A 16314-nucleotide genomic window follows, 5' to 3' on the forward strand; every position below is an offset into this window, starting at 1 on the left:
GGCGGGCCGGCGCAGCCTCCGGGCGGGGACCGAGAGTTCGCCGGCGGAAGGTGACGGAAGGTGGGTCGACATCCTTGGGTTGTTGCTACGGTAACACAGGTCCGAGTGATTTGGGGTCTTTGGCGTTGCCGTTGGCCGGCACTGAAGCCGAGCGAGGCGGAGGTCGGCGCCGGCTCGCCGCGGCGACAGCCGAGTCGAGGGGACGGCGAGAGCGAGCGCTCACGTTGAGGTTCGCCGCTCATCGTCACGGCTGCGCCGTGTCCTGGCGACGGTCGCCGCGGCCGTCGGTCCTTGCCGCGGTTGGAGGAGCGGAAACGCGGACGACAAGCGGGACGGCGGCTCTCCGGTTTGCTGCCGGTTGTTGCCCCGGTAACGCAAGCCACATTGTCCGCCAAGGTGGCACCGGGCGGTGGTCGCCGTGCTCGCGGTCCGGGTGGCAAAAAGCGTGCAGCCAAGCTGACAACGTGCGCGCGTGTGCGTGTGTGTCCGCACAGGAAGTTGCGTCACATTGTGGAGGAAATGGTGACAACGGAGCGCGAGTACGTGCGCTCGCTGCGTTACGTGATCGCTCACTACTTCCCCGAGATGGAGCGCGCCGACCTCCCGCAGGACCTGCGCGGCAAACGCTCGGTGGTCTTCGGGAACCTGGAGAAGCTTCTGGACTTCCACGCTCACATCTTCCTCCAGGAACTGGAGGCCTGCTGGAAACATCCGCTGCGAGTGGCCCACTGCTTCCTCAGACACGTACGGCGCACGCGCTCGCTCGCCCGCACCGGCGAACCGCCTCGCCGCTATGCTGACGCGCTCCAAGCCGACGCGACGTCACGGTCCGTCGGTTGACGAAGCTGTGCGCGTGTGTAGCAGGAGCAGTTCGGCCTGTACGCCCTGTACAGCAAAAACAAGCCCAAGTCCGACGCTCTGCTGGCCAGTCGCGGGCTCGCCTTCTTCAAGGTGAGGTCGCGGCCGCGGTGTGACCTTTGGCTTCTCTCCACGCGCGCCTGACCGTCGCGTGCGCCCGCGCAGAGGAAGCAGCGCGAGCTGGGCGACAGGATGGACTTGTGCTCGTACCTGCTGAAGCCGGTTCAGCGAATGAGCAAGTACGCGCTGCTGCTGGACGACCTCATCAAGGAAGCGGGCGCGGCGCAAGAGGCGGAGCGGACCTCGCTGCGGACGGCCCTCGCCGCCGTCAAGTTCCAGCTGCGCCACGGCAACGACCTCCTCGCCATGGACGCCATCCGCCGCTGCGACGTGCGTCCGCCTCCGGCCGAGTCGCGACACCCGTCCGGGCCGTCGGCTAACGGCGGCCCGACCCCGACCGCAGGTCGACCTGAAGGAGCAGGGTCGGCTCCTGCGCCAGGACCGCTTCACCGTCTGGAGCGGGAGGAGGAAGCGCGACAGGCGGGTCTTCCTCTTTGACGAGCTGCTGCTCCTCAGCAAGGCCAAGAAGATGGACGGGGGCCTCGACGTCTTTGAGTACAAGCGCTCCTTCAAGGTACGCGCGCTCGCTTGCCGCTCCTCCGCTTTTGGCGTCCTTGCCGCGGGCGGGGACGGCGTCCGTTTGCTTCCCGTCGAGAGTGCGCATCACGGGGGTGGCAGCGTTCTCGAGACGGAGGAAGGGCTTTTCTTCTCGCGTCCGACTCCGCACTCGCTCGCCAGACTTCGGATTTGGGCCTGACGGAGTCGAAGGGGGACGACGGCCTCCGCTTTGAGATTTGGTTCCGAAGGAGGACGGCCAAGAACCAGACCCTGACCCTGCAGGCCGCCAGCGCCGACGTCAAGTGCGCCTGGACGCGCGAGCTGGCCGCCATCCTGTGGACGCAGGCCACCAGGAACAAAGGTGAGTGGCGGCCGGCGCCCGGCGGCGCGCTCGCTCGCGGGGGGGCGTGAGTGAGCCGCGGCCGCGCGCGTGTGTGCGCGCAGAGGCGCGTCTGAAGGAGATGCTGTCCATGGGGGTGGGCGACAAGCCTTATTTGGACATCCGGCCCAGCGCCGCCGCCATCAGCGACCGGGCCGTCCGCGACGTCGCCAGGATACGAGGTACGGCGCCCCGTCCCGTCGCCGCGCCTCCGAAATGCCGTTTGCGGGAGACTGACGACGTTTCTGAGCGGGCTCCGAAGTGGAGCGTTGACGACAAAGCTTTCGTTCGTCCCACTCGCGGCGATTTTTCTTCATGCGCGCATCAAACGGTCGTTTGAATTCGGGAAGGCCTGTCGCCTTGGCTCTTGCTGAATGACGGGAAAGGTTTGGTGTGTGCGCTCGCCCCCTCCGCGCAGGTGCCAGGATGCGAGCGTCCATCGCCGTCTCGGCCTCCGATTGCGCCGCCCCTTTCTCCTCCGACCCCTCGTCGGCCGGCCTGCTGGGCTCCCTCGACCTGCACGTGATGCGCTCCCGGACGTCGGGGGGCGACGTCGAGGAAGACGAGCTGGAACGCGACACCGCCAGCCAGCGCTCCGTCAGTACGTTTGGCCAACACACTCGCGCTGCGCTCACTTCTCGTCGGATACTTTAGCGCTCACTTTGTCTCCGGCAATCCCCCCCCAAAAGCTTCAGTGGTGCCTGGACCACCCTCGCACCAACTCAAAGCAGCAGTCGATCCTCTTGCCGTTTAGCGGGCAGCGCAGTGTAACTCGCTTCTCTTTGACGATGGTTGTTTTTGGCGGAGGATCAAGAAGATACGCCCCCTCGCCTTGTCGTCGCGTCTTGTTTGACTCGCTGCTTTGAGACGGTGTCATTTTTGCGCTCATCGCTTTGAATCTGGAGCCCCAAGTGAAATTCAGCAGGGTTTTTTAGATTTTTCTTTCCCTTCAGTGCGCAAGCCCAATTTGTAGTTAGGCCAATCAAAACGCCAGGCGAACTGGGGACGGTTTCCCGCGGCACCCCTGACCGCGTCGTCTCTCGCGTTGTCTCGGCAGCCACCGACAGTTCGGGCTCGTCGTCGCGCTGCCAGTCGGGGTCGACCGGCTCCGACTCCGGGTGCGTCTCCTCCACGCCGCGGGACCCGAGCTCCGCCTCCTCGGGCTCCTCCCACAAAGCCGTGAGTCGCGCACACGCACACCCCATTTGAATGACATCGCGTGCTGAAACGGCCGCCGGTCCTCAAGGGGGCGGCGCCCGTCGGCGGCCCGACGACCTCCGTGTGAGCGACGGTCGCCCGTCCTCTTCGGAACGAGGGGCGCTTCGTGCGGACGACGTGCGCCGTCGCCGGGGCGACCGATACGACAAAGGTTCCGAAAGCTTCGACTCGATGCCCGTTCCTGACTGCACGGCCGTTTCGTGGCTGCGGCGACTTTTTTTTGTCGTCTGTTCATGCGCCTGCACTTTTTTCCACACGAATGAGTTGAAAAATAAATAAATATTTTTAAAAAAGAGGCTGTGACTTGTGTTGCTGAGTACTCGTCGTTCTCAACAAATGTGGCAGATCCAGAAAGTGAAAATTTCCAGCCTGAGTTTGGCTTGAGCTTCGATTCAAGCGGCAGGGAAAGGAGCTCCCTCCCCCGGGAGCCTGCAGGAGTCGATGCTGAAGCCAAACTCGGCCAGGGGGTTTTGCTCTCTGGCTCCGGATTTGCCACCTCTGCTTCGCGTGGTGGGCCTCCGTGTTGGCGCAAAAGTGGGACAGAGGCCTTCCTCAAATGGTCACAGAACAAGGAAGCGCGCGTGCGGCAAAAACCTCAAATGAGACAAACGGGTGGAAAGAAAAAAAAAATTGGGATTGTGGGAAAACAATAGGCCAAGGTTGACGAGTCGATCTGACAAGAAAAAAAGAAAAATACTCGACAGAATACTGCCGGCTGTATCAGAGCAAAATTCCTAATTGGACAAAACGTCATTTTACAGCAATAGAGGGCTCCGATCTTTGAGCAATTACCCGCAATGCACTCCCGGCGGCCATATTGGAGAGCTGTTATACACAAGCCATACACGTGTGTGTCTGTGTGTGTGTGTATAACATGCCCTCCAACATGGCCGCCGGTAGTGCATTGTGGGTAATTGCTCAAAGGACGGAGCCCTCGAGAGGCAAAAAAAAAAAAGTGTCCCCAAGTAGCGATTCAATGAAAATGTCCCCCCGCCCAACTCAAAAAAGGCAAAAAAATTGTGTCCAAAAAAAATGTGCGTCAAACGACACAAAGTTTCTTGAACTTGAAAGTGGCACATTTGCAGCACCCGCAAATGAAGCCGACGCCGAGAGGCGCAACGCGGAAGCTCAAAAGAACCGGATCGGGGATCGGAGCTCGGACTCGGGATCGGCTTCGGTCATTGTGCCCTCTGCTGGCGAAAAGCAAGACTGCGGGAGGGGGGGAAACGGATTGCGGACGGTAAAAAAAGCAAACGTTCATTCACAAAAAAAAGAGGGGGGGACCCCCCACCCCAACTCAGTCAATAATGGATCACGAAGAAACGTCTGACCGTTACCCGTTTTGTGACCCACCAAAAAAAGGAAATCTCAACAAATAAAGCTCGATGAATGTGCGTATCGTGCTGGTTGGGCAGTTCTGGGGGAAAAAAAAAAATACCTCCAAAGTTGTGGCGTTCCAGGTGGGCGGGGGGACCGGCAAATGACGAATGATTGGCAATCATTCGCTCAGTCAGTCCAAAGGGAGATTTATGGCTTCCACCAATCAGGTGAATGACAGAAAGGTGCAATCAATCAAGCTTTTATTGTGAAAGCGCCGCCCTTTCCCTTTCCGCCCGTCACCTGACGACGCGTTTCCGGGCCGAAGAGCGCGGCGACTCGGACATCGCCACGTGCGACCGTTCTTCGGGCCGGCGACCCTTTGACAAAAGGCGCACCGAGGGCGGGGGTGGGGTCCGGCGACACATTCAGAAGTTGCTCCGCCGCAGACAGCGGCACCCGCAGCCGGCCGGGCACTGCTCCTGCCGCCGGAACCAGTCCATCATGTGAGCCGTGTGGCCGCCGTGGCCGCAGCTGAGGCAGAAGTGGGAGGAGCCTCGCACGGACACGTGACACACCACGCACCGGAAGCTGAGACGCTTGCACGCCGCGCACTGAGTGCCGCGGCTGGGACTCCCGCAGTGGCAGCACAACACGCGCAACCCTGAAAGCACGAGCGCGGGTGAGCCGCGGCCGGCGGTCGGATGCCGACGTCGCGCGGAATGCGGAGGACGCGAGCGCCGCGACGTACCGACGCCTTGGTGCGGCTCGGCCGGGCAGGAAGCGAACTTGAGCACGTCGGCCCGCTTGTCCCGGAGGTCCCAGCGATACAGAATTTCCGCATAGCATTTCTTGAAGTCGTCAAACTGCGGCGCGCCGGTCGGGTTCAAAAGTCTGCGGAAGTGACATCACCACATTTTTATTTAGGGATTGTGGGGGTGGGGGCGGAGTTTCACCTTTTGTTCATGTCGTGCTGCTCTCGCTCCCGCAGGTCGGCGTGTCCCTGGTTGCCGTGGCGGCCGTCTTCGGGGGACTCGCTGCGGGCGCCGGCCTGTTCCGGGGTGTCCCGACACGCAAAGGTCACCGCGGGCTCGCTCGGGCCGGGCTGGACAAGAGCCGCGAGACGTCACTTCCCGCGTCCCGACACGGCGACCGCCTGTCGACGACATCGGGTGCCCCCCCCCCCGCTTGCCGGCTCCAACATCTGACGTCGCGGCCGCCGGGTTCTGACCGAGCGAGCCCATGAGATGGCGCGGGCGCGTCCATACTTACGTAACGCGCCGGGTGGGCCTGCGGCGCGGCGTGCGGGCGGTCGGGGCCGGACTCGGTGAAGACGCTGCACAGCATGGCGAGCGTCTGCACGTCGCTCATGCGACTGTAGTGCTCCACGCTTGGGGAAGACGACGGCGGGTTAGCGGCGAGCCCGATCGGCGAGCGGCGCGATCGGCGAGCGGCGCGACCGCCGGCGACTCACAGCGTCTCCAGCAGGTTGCGTCCAAACGGATGACTGGCCCAGGGCGCCTCGGCGTCCGGGTCCGAGTCGGGACTCAGGCCCCGGCCGGTCGCCGCCGAGGCCAGGGCCCAGACCTGAAGGCGTGCGCGCAAATATTAAGGTAGACAGACGTTTGCGCGCGGCGCGGTCACGTACCTTGGCCACGTCTCGGCGGCCGGCGGCCAGCGCGGCGGCGGCGTTCTTCTGACACGTGTCCTCGGTGTCGCGCGTGTTCAGGCTGAGGGGAGGAGCGACAACGTGACGTCGACACCTTCTCGGCGGCGAGAAGGGAAGCGCGCGGCGGGACGTGACTTGCGGTCAGGCTCCGCCCACTCACACGTAATTCTCTCCCAGAACTTTGTGGACGGGAAGCAGGCAGGAGATTTCCTGGACGATGACCTTCCCCGCCAACTTGATGGAGCGGCCGTCGCCGACGTCCCTCTTGCTCTTGAAGCGCCGCGATTTCTGGAGGACGCGAGCGCACCGCGCGCGCTCCTTTGAAAAACGGGCCGGGAGGCGCGTACGGGACGTGCGCGTGGCCGCGCATTTCCATGATTCGAACTCTGAGCGCGAGTGCCGAATTGGTGCGCCGAGTCCGGACGGCCCGAACGCGCGCGTCGGATGCGGCGCGCCTCACCCGTTCTTTGTAGTAGAAGGAGGAGATGGACACGGTGTCTTTGTCGGCTCGGGTGGGGCTGCCGCTGTAAAGTCGGAGCGCGTTCTGAGACTCGGAGCGAATCTTCATGGGCGTCAACACGCCGCTGTGGTAGGCCGACAGAGCTGACAGCGACCTGACGCGCACGGCAAACACACGCGCGCGCGTGAAAACATTGGCCGGCGGGCGCCGAGGCGCGGCGCGCGCGCGCTACCTGGGTGTGGGCTCGGTGGGCGGGGCCACGCGGTGCATGGTGATGGGCCGGGTGAAGTAAACCAGGCAGCCGGTGCCGCAGAAGCGGGCCCCCGACGTGCGCGGGAAGGGAATGTTGGCGTCCTGACGGGAGCGGCGCTTCAGGCACGAGCAAAAGCAAAGGGACCGACGCCGGCGGCCGAAGCGCTTCCCGGCGAGGGCGCCGAGTCGACGCGACGCAAATCTCCCGCGCGGGTTACCTGGTAGGACCCGTAGGTGTTGACGACTCGCGGGAAGGCCTGCAGCGCCGGAGCCACGGGATTGGACAGCACGAAAGGTCCCGAGGACGGGCCGTCTTCCTGCGAGGACGACGCACGTTGAACAAGCTCCTTACTCATCCCTTCGTTTCACGTTTTGGTGGCGGGGGGGCGGGGGCCTCCCGGTTTGCAGCACGGCAGCGGCTCGCTAAGCCGACTGGCCTCTTCTCACCGCGTCCGACTCAAGACAGGACACCAGCTTCCGGACGCAAGGTTCCAGGCAGTTCTGGTTCCTCTTCACCTTCTGCAGGGACACGTCGGTCAGGATCTGAAAGGCAAGACCGGCACGTGAGGACGTCGCGAGGGGGGGCGGGGGGCCGCGTACAGTACTTTGTGGATCTTGGTCTTCATGGCGGCAGAGATGCTGGTCGGGGAGATGAACTGGAAGGTGGGGGCGCTGTTGTTGGGGTACTGTCCCGGGAACTTCATGAGCAGGCGGACCTGATGAGTCCCGAAGTGAGCCGACACCACGCAGCTGCAGTTCACCGCGTCCATCTCCGCAAAATTGGAAAAGGTACGAGTAAGTCACCGACGAGGCGGCGTCCGCCATCGCGGCCCGCGCGCCGGCGTCTCACCTCCACGTTGACGTTCCTGATCTGCAGGTTGACCAGAGAGAATTCCTGCTGGAGCGTCTGAGCCAGTCCGGAAGACGCCGCCGCCGCCGAGTCCCGCCCGCCGCCCGCGCGAGAGACGCCGTCGCGATCTGAAGGGGACGGAGCGTGGGGGTGACCGATACCGGCGAGTCGGGCGCGGGCAACGGGCAAAAGCGGGGATGGGAATCGGGCGGACGCTTCGCGCTTCTCTTTGGCCGAGCGAAGGAACGAATATGAGGTGCTTTGTTTGCTTCAACTGGTCGACGCCTTCAAGCGAGGACGGAAGCCGCGTCGGGCTCCGCGCCCGTGCTCTCCTCCGGCCGCCTCGGGTGGCTTTGACCCCGCCCGTTTGGATTGGAACGCAACTCGACGATCGTGACGGCACCAGACCCGATCTCAAATTTGAGGTCCATCGGGGCGGGGGGGCGCGCGCGAGCTCTCCCGCCCCGTCTTGCGCCGGCGAGCGGCACCGCGTTTTCCCCACCGTGCGGATGAGGCCCGACGGCGACTCTGGCGTGCTGTCCCTCCGAATCGGCGGACGCGGGCGACTTGTCCGTCTCGGCGACGGCAGATGCGCCGTCCGTCGGCTGGTCGGCCGGGTCGCTGACGCACAGCTGCGGCACGACAACGACAACGAGGATGAGACATCGGGACGGCCGCTCGGTTGGCGGTTCGAGCTTGACCTTCTGCAGCTGCGGGTCCAGCCTCCAGATCCTCAGCGTCTGATCTCTGGACCACGTCACCAGCTGGAAGTCTTTGCAACCTGACGCACAAACGAGGACACGCGTCAACCCGTCCGGTCCGCTTTCAGGCGAAGCCGGCGGGCGGGGGGTCAACAAAAGCAAATCCTCTTCAATCCCGCTTTTTACGCCGACAGTCTGAAGTTTTCATTTCCCACCTTCGGCCACATAGACAGTCAGACGACAAGTTCCGTTTGTTAGTTTGGGAACAAACGTCGGCATTTGTTGACTGTCGGCGCGGAGGGCTCGGGACCCTTGTGACGGCCATATTTGACATTTGCGGTCGCGTTAGAAGACCGCAAACGAAACAAAGCAAAGAAGTGGCGGAAATGCTCTCCAAACATTTCAAAAGGCTCGTTGTCAAATGACGGATTTCACTTTTGACGGGGGGGCGACGCCTTTGCTGTAGTCAGGACATGCTGTCGTCTCCCCGTCATCGTTTTGATTTCTCGGCTGAGGAAGCGGTCAAGAGGCGGCGCTCCCATCACCGTGCGCGCGCGAGCGAGCGAGCGCCACCTTGACCTTCCTTCTGCGGCCTCCACTGGAACTCCAGCACGACGTCGTCGTGTCCCACGAAGGCGTGCACGGGGCTGTTCAGGTCCAGCGTGGACCACAGGAGGAGACTGTTCTCACGCCGCAGCTGCGGAACCATCACCGTCACCAGCCCGTTGGAGAAGGGCTGAAGGGAGCGCGCATACCCGTCACGCACACACACAGACGGGAGCGTTTGCAGACGTGCGCGGTCCTGACCGTGTATCGGGCCTTCCACACGGGAACCTGACATGACAAGATGTTCAAGTACTTCCTGGGCTGCCGGTAGTCCCAAAACTACACGCACAGAACAGAAACACATCGTGAATGAGGTTAAGGGTGGCCGGGAGGAGGGGGGAGACGGGAGGGGGGCGCGGCGCCGGCGTCCGACCCTGACGGAGTTGTCCTGGCTGCTGGTGGCCAGGATGAACTCGTGCTCCGGGTGCCAGTCCAGCCCGTGGATCTTGGACAGGTGCGCCGCCACGTATTCGCACGCCGTGTTGGGTTTCTGCAAAGGCGCCCGCGGCCGATTGAGTTTGTCGCTTTGGTGCCGGCCGGCCGTCCGTTCTCACCCGTCTGTCCCAGATGCGCACGTCGCCGTCGTGACTGGACGCCAGCACGCTGCGGTTCCTGCGGTTCCACTTGACCTGCGACGCGCCGGCTGACGGCGACAAACCCGTCGGAGTGAAAAAAAGTCCTTTGCCACGCGTTCGCTTCGGCCTTGCCGTTTGTTGGCACTCACCGACGGCGGACAGCGCCACGGCGGGTTTGCGCGCATCTCTGCGGGGAGACCGAAAACATAAAGCTCACGCGAGCGAGCTCACGTGAAAAGGAGCTCGGCGTGCCCTTCTCACCCGATGTCCCAGATGTAGATGTACGTGTCCACCGAGCTGCTGACCAGGAACTCGGCTTCGAAGCGCGACCAGTCCAGGTCGCTGCGTCCGGTCGCGCGATGGCAAAGGCGGGGCGGGGGGCGGAGAAAATAGTCCTTCCGTCACGTGATCCCGTGCGTCTCGCGAGGTCACCGTTCCGCACGGTCGCGGGACATGGCCATTTCTCAAGCGAGACCGCGTGTGCCGCGCGTCAGGTCGCGCACGCCGCCGCATCGTCGCGCGATCTCGCGTCAACATGACGTCCCCGCGCTGCTCGGATGTGAGGCGACGGCCCGCGAGGGAGGTCACGCACCTGATGACTCGCGTGTGTCCTTGCAGCGACGTGTGGACGCTTCCTCCGCCGTCCTTCCACGAGTACAAATCCACGCGCTGGTTGCTCTGGAAATGGCGTACACACACACACACACGCGCAGGGTGAAAGCGGCCAGCGGGAAGCCATGTCGGGCTCGGGGCGGCGTTCGGCGCCAACGCACCGAGGCGGCAAAGATGTGCGCCTGAGAGCGGTGAGGGTTCCACTGGACGGTGCCCACGTCCCACTTGCTCTGGCGGGACATCTTCCTGGCCAGCTCCGACGGCGCCTCCAGGTTGGCCACGTACAGGAAACGCCGGCTGGCGGGAGAAGGCCGCTTTTTGGCAGGGGCCGCGTCGCGCGACCTCGCCCCATAGAGCCAAATCCACGCTTACCGCCCCGCCCCGGTCCCGCACTGCCGTGACGCCCGCCAACGCGACTCTTGCAATCGACAACGCTACCCAGCGTCCCATCGATGAGTCGAGGAATCGCACGGATGCGCGCAATGAGGTCGGGGTCTTTTCTCGCTCGGGGTGGCCATCTTCACGTCGGACACGTGCGCGGCTCAAAATGGCGGGGGCCCGATTGGCGCGGGAGCCGGCGAACGTCAACGCCGTTGACTCAACTTAGCGGCTGGCTAATTGCTAGCCTGTCGGCGTCGGTTGCGCCCGAGCGAGCGATGGCTGACTTCTTGCGCTTGGGGAGCTTTGGGGGGGTTGAGGAGTGCCTCTTTGACGCCTTGGACATTTCAGATATATGAAGACGCTCTTGCGTACATTGCTTCAATGGAAAACCAGATATGAAGACCTTCTTTGTCCTTCTTGAAAAGTGCATTTTGGAGAAGTAGACTGCCCTATGCCCCCGCCCCCGACCAAATAAATAAATCAATACATGTAACGAGTCCGCTTGCCGGTCCCCAACGTAGGACTTTAGGGAGGGATCGCTCCAAACTCGAAGCAGAACGATTCCGATTCTGATTCTGATTCTACCAGCGTGATGTTGGCCATACGACTTACCCAGAAAGCACGGCGTGCGAGCCCAGGCAGTCCACGGACATGGTGGTCGCCTGCCAACACCGACACAACATGACAACGTGTTGAGAGGCGCTCACCGGGAACCGCCGTTCACGCCCCTCGCGGCGCCAGAAAAACAAACGTTTGAAAGCGGCGCCGGCCCACGCTTGGAGACTCCGCCTCCATGAAAAATGGCCGACGAACCGGCCCGAGAAAGGAAAGGAACATCGGCCGACAGAAGCGATGGAGACGCGCTGCGATCAGACCTCCTGTTTTCGCTTCAGCGATAGCATTGATGACGTCCAAAAGGGAAAAAACTTCCAAAATGCGCCCGGGGACGTCCGGCTGCGTTCCTCGAGGGCCGCCGTTCCGGATGTTTGAAATGTCTCCCTCCTCCAACGCGCCGGATTTAAATCGTGGGCTCGTCGGCGAGCCCCGAAGAAGCCCAGATCTTGTGAATCGGCCGTGTTGGGGGAGGGGGACGTGTTGAAACACGCGGCCCTCGAGGACCGGGCTTGAACAACCCCGCCTTGGCCCACTCGGACCAGAGTCTCCAGTCGGGTTGGAAGCCGACGCCGGCGCCGGGCCGTCGGGCCGGCGTTGCTATCGAAGCCTGCGGAGACCCTTTGCCGTTTTCATCGACAGAATCGATTTCGTGCCATCGTTTGTGAAAGTTACATTTCCAACTGGCATTTCTTTTCGGTCGGATGGCGCGACAAAAAGCGAACGGTGATTCAAACGAATGAAAAAGAACGCCTTGACAATGCGCCGTTTGACAAGTTACGTTGGAAAGGACAGGGAATTGATCTCCGCTCTTTGGACGCCCTCCGCCGCGAGAGCGAACAAGCCACTCGGAGCAAAATCTAATACGCATTTCCGACCGTAAGAACAGAGAGAGTCGTTGAGCGACGGACGGCGTCCAGGCGTGCGGCAATCGTCGCTATCTGGAATCGGATTGTGCGCCACCAGTGACAAATGAACTCACATCGATTGGCGTTTGTGCAAGCACAAACTCTGAGTTTGTTCAAGCTGGAAAAGAAGCGACCGACCGACCGAACGCACCTGCGCGTCTCGAAACTCCAGCACCACATTCTCGCTGCTCCAGCGGGCCGCCATCTTGTCGGAGCGACTCAGACGTCAACAAACCGTCACGTGACAAACTCGTCCGCCGACGTCGCGCGCTCTCGGTGCCTCTCGGGCTGGTGAAATTGAAGTGTTCCAAACAGAAAGAAAACAACCTGTCTCGTGCCGCTTTTCAACCCAAAGAACCATTTTCAAAGAACGCAGATATTTTTTTTCCGATTGTAGCCACGTTTTTCAACAAAACAAACCGCGGGAAAAGCGCTTTAAATTTCAGCGAGTCCGGATTTTTCCAAGTGCGCCGGATTTCCGAGCACGGAAGGTCTTCTCTAATTGGCCGGGCAGTTCGCGTCATCGATGCAAGATGGCGCAGCCCGGAGTGGAGCATGTTGTCGCAGACGCGGGAGCCTTTCTGAACAAAGCTCCTCTCCAGGTCACTTTTACTCTCATTAACATTCATAAAACAAACTTTGCCCGACGCTTATCTGTTATGAGGCATCGAATCCGATTTGATCTTTTTTATCCGTGAATATTGACGTTGCCTCGCACTAAACGGATGACGTCACAATTAGCGATCCGTCGACCTGAAAGCGTTCGCATTAGGACAGCCACTTTCTGGCGCGGCTACATGGCACTACATCTGCTAGGCCACTTTGGCGACTACTACTTGACACCACAACTACTCGATTTCATGTAGTAGTGACGTCACCACAGCAAAATATACTGAGAACATGCAAACGCTACACAGGAAGGCCGGAGCTGGAATCGGTTCGTCTGCACTGTGAGGTCGACGCACTAACCGAACCACTCGCCCACCGGGCCGCCCCATATATATATATATATATATATATATATGTGTGTGGATGTATGTATAGGTGTACACGTGTATATGTATCCGTTTTATAGAATATGTGTGTATATAATGAGAGGCAGAGGAGAAGCAAAAACTAGAAGGAGCGACGACTCGTAAGTTGAAAAGCGGTGACAACAACGTTTGGCGCTGCATTTCAGGACATTGGGAAGACCGTGTACACGCCGAGGGAGGTCGTGGATGAGATCCGGGACAAAGCCACCAGGAGGAGTCTGGCCTTCCTCCCGTACCAGCTCAACCTGCGACAGCCTGCAGCCCAGCACGTCCGATTCGGTAACGGCGGCGGGGCGAGGAGGGCAAGGAGGTCGCGGATTCTGCGCAGACTGACTCCGCCTTTGCCGCTCTCTCAGTGACGGAATTCTCCAAGAAGACTGGCGATTACCCCAGCCTGTCGTCCACCGACATCAAAGTCCTGGCGCTGACGTTGCAGCTGGAGGAGGAACACGTCGGGACGGGGCACCTGCGCAAGGAGCCCCGCTTCCAGGTGCGACTCCACCGCGCCCCCGCCGCCCCGCCCCCACCGTGCCGCTCCCACAGCCCGCTACTTGTCCTTTGCAGGTGGACGTGAGCGACACGCGGCGCCACCCGGAGACGCCTGTCAACGTGGCGGGATTCCACTTCCCTTCGGAGGTCGGGGCTCATCTTTGACCCCACGCGCACTTCACATTTGACTCAAAAACATCAATGAGATAAGATGCGGCTCCCGGGTGACGCGGCTGCACGAATGAGGTCACGCCGCAAATACGATATCACACTGCATTGCCGGTGATCTTGGAGTTGCGGTGTGATGTCGTCATGATGTTTTTCGCACCGGGCAACCGATTGAATCGATTTGAGTCATTGAGTGACTGACGAACGTGCCCAAATTCAACTGGTACGTGTGTTGTTACGGTTCCTGTGGCGTCATTGTCGTCGTCGTCTTCTCCCGTCAGGGTTCCCAACGCAAACAGGAAGTGAGGAGCACGCCACAGCCCCAGGCATCGCCCCCTGGCACTGACGAGGGCGATTTCAACAGCTTCCTGTTCTGGAGGCAAACACCGGCCCCCGTTGACCGCCACCTGCTGGCTCTGCTGGTCATTACAACGCCCGTTCGCTCACAGCGCTTCTTTGGAGCGGCTCATTGATGCTTTGTCGATGTAGGAGGAAGACGGCACGCAGGAAGTCGTCGGGAAGGACGACGACGACGAAGAGGAGGAGGAGGAGGTTGAGGAGGATGACGACCACGACGACGATGGAGGAGGTTGGATCACGCCCAGCAACATTGGACAGATGAAGATCGAGTCGTCCGATTGGACGATGGCTGCCCAGGTCAAAGTGGGATGTTTGACCACAGACTTTGCCATGCAGGTGAGTGAGCGGCACACCGCCGTGCTACTCTAGTGACTGAATCATGCGATTGATCGCGTGACTCGCCAGGTGTCGTCACGCGGGTCACCATGTGGCAGTTCACCGCGGCTCGCCTCACGGCTTGCTTCGCCATGTCGCTCCTTTGACTCGCGTGACCGACCCCTGCGTTACTTCCAACATGTAACTGGTGACTCGGCGCCTGCCTCGCCATGTAACGGGCGTGACTCGACGTCACACGATGAGTCAATCGCGACTGACTTGATGGAGCCCGACCAAACTTCTGGCTCGAACGCGTCTCGGCATGAGAGTCGTCACAGGGCTGACGTGACTCTTTGTGCGACTCCCCGCGCAGAACGTCCTGATCCAGATGGGGCTCCACGTGGTGTCGCTCAACGGGATGTTGATCAAACAGGCTCGGAATTACATCCTCAGATGTCACGCCTGTTTCACGTGAGTACACATGCGCGTGTGCGTGCTTGGCCGGAGGAAGGACACGCCGTTGAGAGCGTGTGCGTCGTTTGCGTCAGGACCACGAGCAACATGAGCAAACAGTTTTGCCCAAAGTGCGGCAACCGAACGCTCAAGAAGGTCAGCGTCAGCGTCGACGAGGACGGACACGTGCACATGCACTTCTCCAGAAACCCCAAAGTGCTCAACGCTCGCGGCCTCAGGGTAAAAAAAACAGACACGCTCACGTACATGACACGCGCACATCAACTCGAACCGCTTCTGCGCGCGGCTAACGCAAGCGGCTAACGCAAGCGGCTAACGCAAGCAACGAAGCTAACCGGCGGCGTTGTTCCGCTTTTCGCCGTTGCAGTATAGTTTGCCGCTGCCGCGGGGGGGGAAGCACAGTCAGAACCCCCACGTGTGCGAAGATCAGCGCTTCCCTCAGCAGCGTCTGTCGCGAAAAGCCCGCCAGAAGACGGACGCGTGGGACCCGGACTACGCGGCCGGCGGGGCGTCGCCCTTTTGCCAGAACGACGTCTACAGCCGCGCCGCCAACCTCAAGCTCCGAGACGCCGACTGCGGCGCCGGCCGCCGCAGAGTCAACCCCAACGCCGCCCGCAGCAAGTACAACAAATGAACTGGCTTCTGCAGCCCCCTCCCCCATTGGCGATCCCGCGCACGCAAAGCAGCCAATCGGCACTCCTTTCCCCGTCCAACTGGAAGCGATTGCTAAGAAAGACCGACCGGAACCGGCCGGGGTCTTGCGCTTTTCGGTTTCTCTGCTGTTGTATAAATCAAATCGAAGCTCAAAGTGCCTCCTTGTCGTTTGTTGCCACCTTGTGACGCCAATTTTTTTTTTTTTAGTTTTTCCCTTTCATTTTTTATTGGATGACCTATTTGATCCCGATCAGAGATTGTCCCAAAGCACACTAGAAATTTTCTCGGACCGTCATCACAAGGGGGGGGGGGGTTGTCGTAGGTTGGCGCGCACCCTCCAAATATGCGTCTTCTTCCATTCCAAGTCATGACGGGTGGTGGGGATTTGTTGAATCCCGTCCTCTTTTTGAGCACGAGTCTTCATGTTTGGGGTCGTCTCCACCGGGCTCTGCATTTGAAGGCACGATTCCAGCATCGGGAAGAAAAGGACGGTTCCCAGCACGACGGGCGTAAAAAGTCAAAAACAAACTTTAATGTGGTTTGACGTCCATATAAAATGTACAAGATGGGGGGAGGGGGGGGGGGGGGTTCAGGAGCCGTTGACGTGAAGCTCTTGTTCCATGTCCTCGACCTCTTCCATCTGAGCGTCCATCTGGGAGGCGTGGCCTTCGTCCTCCTCCTCTTCCTCCTCCACGCCGGCGCCATCTATAGGAGAAGAAGAAAAGCGATGTGGCGCGCTGGTCGGGAGCCCGCAAGCGGCCGAGGGCGGCGGCGGGGGGGCGGCGGCGCCTGCGGGCGGGCTCG

The 16314-nt window shown here is 61.1% G+C and overlaps 3 protein-coding genes across 5 annotated transcripts in view; 2 read left to right on the forward strand and 1 right to left on the reverse strand.

Annotated features, from left to right (window-relative positions):
* plekhg4 (pleckstrin homology domain containing, family G (with RhoGef domain) member 4) overlaps positions 1-3359 on the forward strand; it is a 12318-nt gene extending 8959 nt beyond the window's left edge. The window contains exons 16-24 of the mRNA XM_019893197.1: positions 495-744; positions 862-951; positions 1024-1248; positions 1322-1492; positions 1657-1837; positions 1921-2037; positions 2274-2456; positions 2913-3034; positions 3102-3359. Of these exons, the coding sequence (XP_019748756.1) occupies positions 495-744; positions 862-951; positions 1024-1248; positions 1322-1492; positions 1657-1837; positions 1921-2037; positions 2274-2456; positions 2913-3034; positions 3102-3140 (1378 nt within the window). The 3' untranslated portion in view covers positions 3141-3359. The remainder of the gene's footprint in view (positions 1-494; positions 745-861; positions 952-1023; positions 1249-1321; positions 1493-1656; positions 1838-1920; positions 2038-2273; positions 2457-2912; positions 3035-3101) is intronic.
* Positions 3360-4760: 1401 nt separating this feature from the next.
* Positions 4761-12574, reverse strand: wdr59 (WD repeat domain 59). 3 transcript variants are annotated; one of them, XM_019893241.1, is made up of 25 exons: positions 12503-12574; positions 12168-12304; positions 11109-11158; positions 10096-10412; positions 9765-9845; positions 9653-9690; positions 9483-9571; positions 9302-9418; positions 9130-9207; positions 8902-9058; positions 8323-8402; positions 8124-8253; positions 7622-7749; positions 7377-7541; positions 7219-7314; positions 6990-7088; positions 6752-6873; positions 6520-6673; positions 6220-6347; positions 6039-6120; positions 5865-5977; positions 5663-5780; positions 5347-5495; positions 5142-5284; positions 4761-5054 (listed from the first exon to the last, which is right to left on the reverse strand). In XM_019893241.1, exons 1-25 carry the CDS (start codon positions 12571-12573, stop codon positions 4819-4821), a joined length of 3078 nt encoding a protein of 1025 aa, XP_019748800.1. In that variant the 5' UTR covers position 12574; the 3' UTR covers positions 4761-4818. The 3 variants fall into 3 exon arrangements, with proteins under 3 accessions (XP_019748800.1, XP_019748802.1, XP_019748801.1); XM_019893243.1 differs by lacking the exon at positions 12503-12574 and having other exon boundaries at positions 10096-10181; positions 10277-10412; positions 12168-12295; XM_019893242.1 differs by lacking the exon at positions 12503-12574 and having other exon boundaries at positions 8896-9058; positions 10096-10181; positions 10277-10412; positions 12168-12295.
* nob1 (NIN1 (RPN12) binding protein 1 homolog) lies at positions 12527-15664 on the forward strand. Its single transcript, XM_019893246.1, has 9 exons — positions 12527-12618; positions 13197-13329; positions 13407-13540; positions 13615-13686; positions 13989-14129; positions 14197-14403; positions 14756-14853; positions 14931-15075; positions 15224-15664. Exons 1-9 carry the CDS (start codon positions 12550-12552, stop codon positions 15488-15490), a joined length of 1266 nt encoding a protein of 421 aa, XP_019748805.1. The 5' UTR covers positions 12527-12549; the 3' UTR covers positions 15491-15664.
* Positions 15665-16314: the final 650 nt, after the last annotated feature.

This window comes from Hippocampus comes, unplaced genomic scaffold (assembly GCF_001891065.2).
Source record: "Hippocampus comes isolate QL1 unplaced genomic scaffold, H_comes_QL1_v1.1 scaffold378, whole genome shotgun sequence".
Taxonomy (NCBI): Eukaryota; Metazoa; Chordata; class Actinopteri; order Syngnathiformes; family Syngnathidae; genus Hippocampus; species Hippocampus comes.

What these genes read in the sequence shown, in the direction of transcription:
- nob1 (XM_019893246.1), top strand. Translation starts at nt 12,550, where the DNA reads ATGGCGCAGCCCGGAGTGGAGCATGTTGTCGCAGACGCGGGAGCCTTT. An exon ending in GCAAGGAGCCCCGCTTCCAG is followed by an intron (nt 13,541 to 13,614) that starts GTGCGACTCCAC and finishes TGTCCTTTGCAG; the next exon opens with GTGGACGTGAGCGACACGCG. An exon ending in GCCACCTGCTGGCTCTGCTG is followed by an intron (nt 14,130 to 14,196) that starts GTCATTACAACG and finishes TTGTCGATGTAG; the next exon opens with GAGGAAGACGGCACGCAGGA.
- wdr59 (XM_019893241.1), bottom strand. Translation starts at nt 12,573, where the DNA reads ATGCTCCACTCCGGGCTGCGCCATCTTGCATCGATGACGCGAACTGCC. An exon ending in TGAAGACCAAGATCCACAAA is followed by an intron (nt 7,315 to 7,376) that starts GTACTGTACGCG and finishes CTTGCCTTTCAG; the next exon opens with ATCCTGACCGACGTGTCCCT. An exon ending in CCTGTCTTGAGTCGGACGCG is followed by an intron (nt 7,089 to 7,218) that starts GTGAGAAGAGGC and finishes TCGTCCTCGCAG; the next exon opens with GAAGACGGCCCGTCCTCGGG.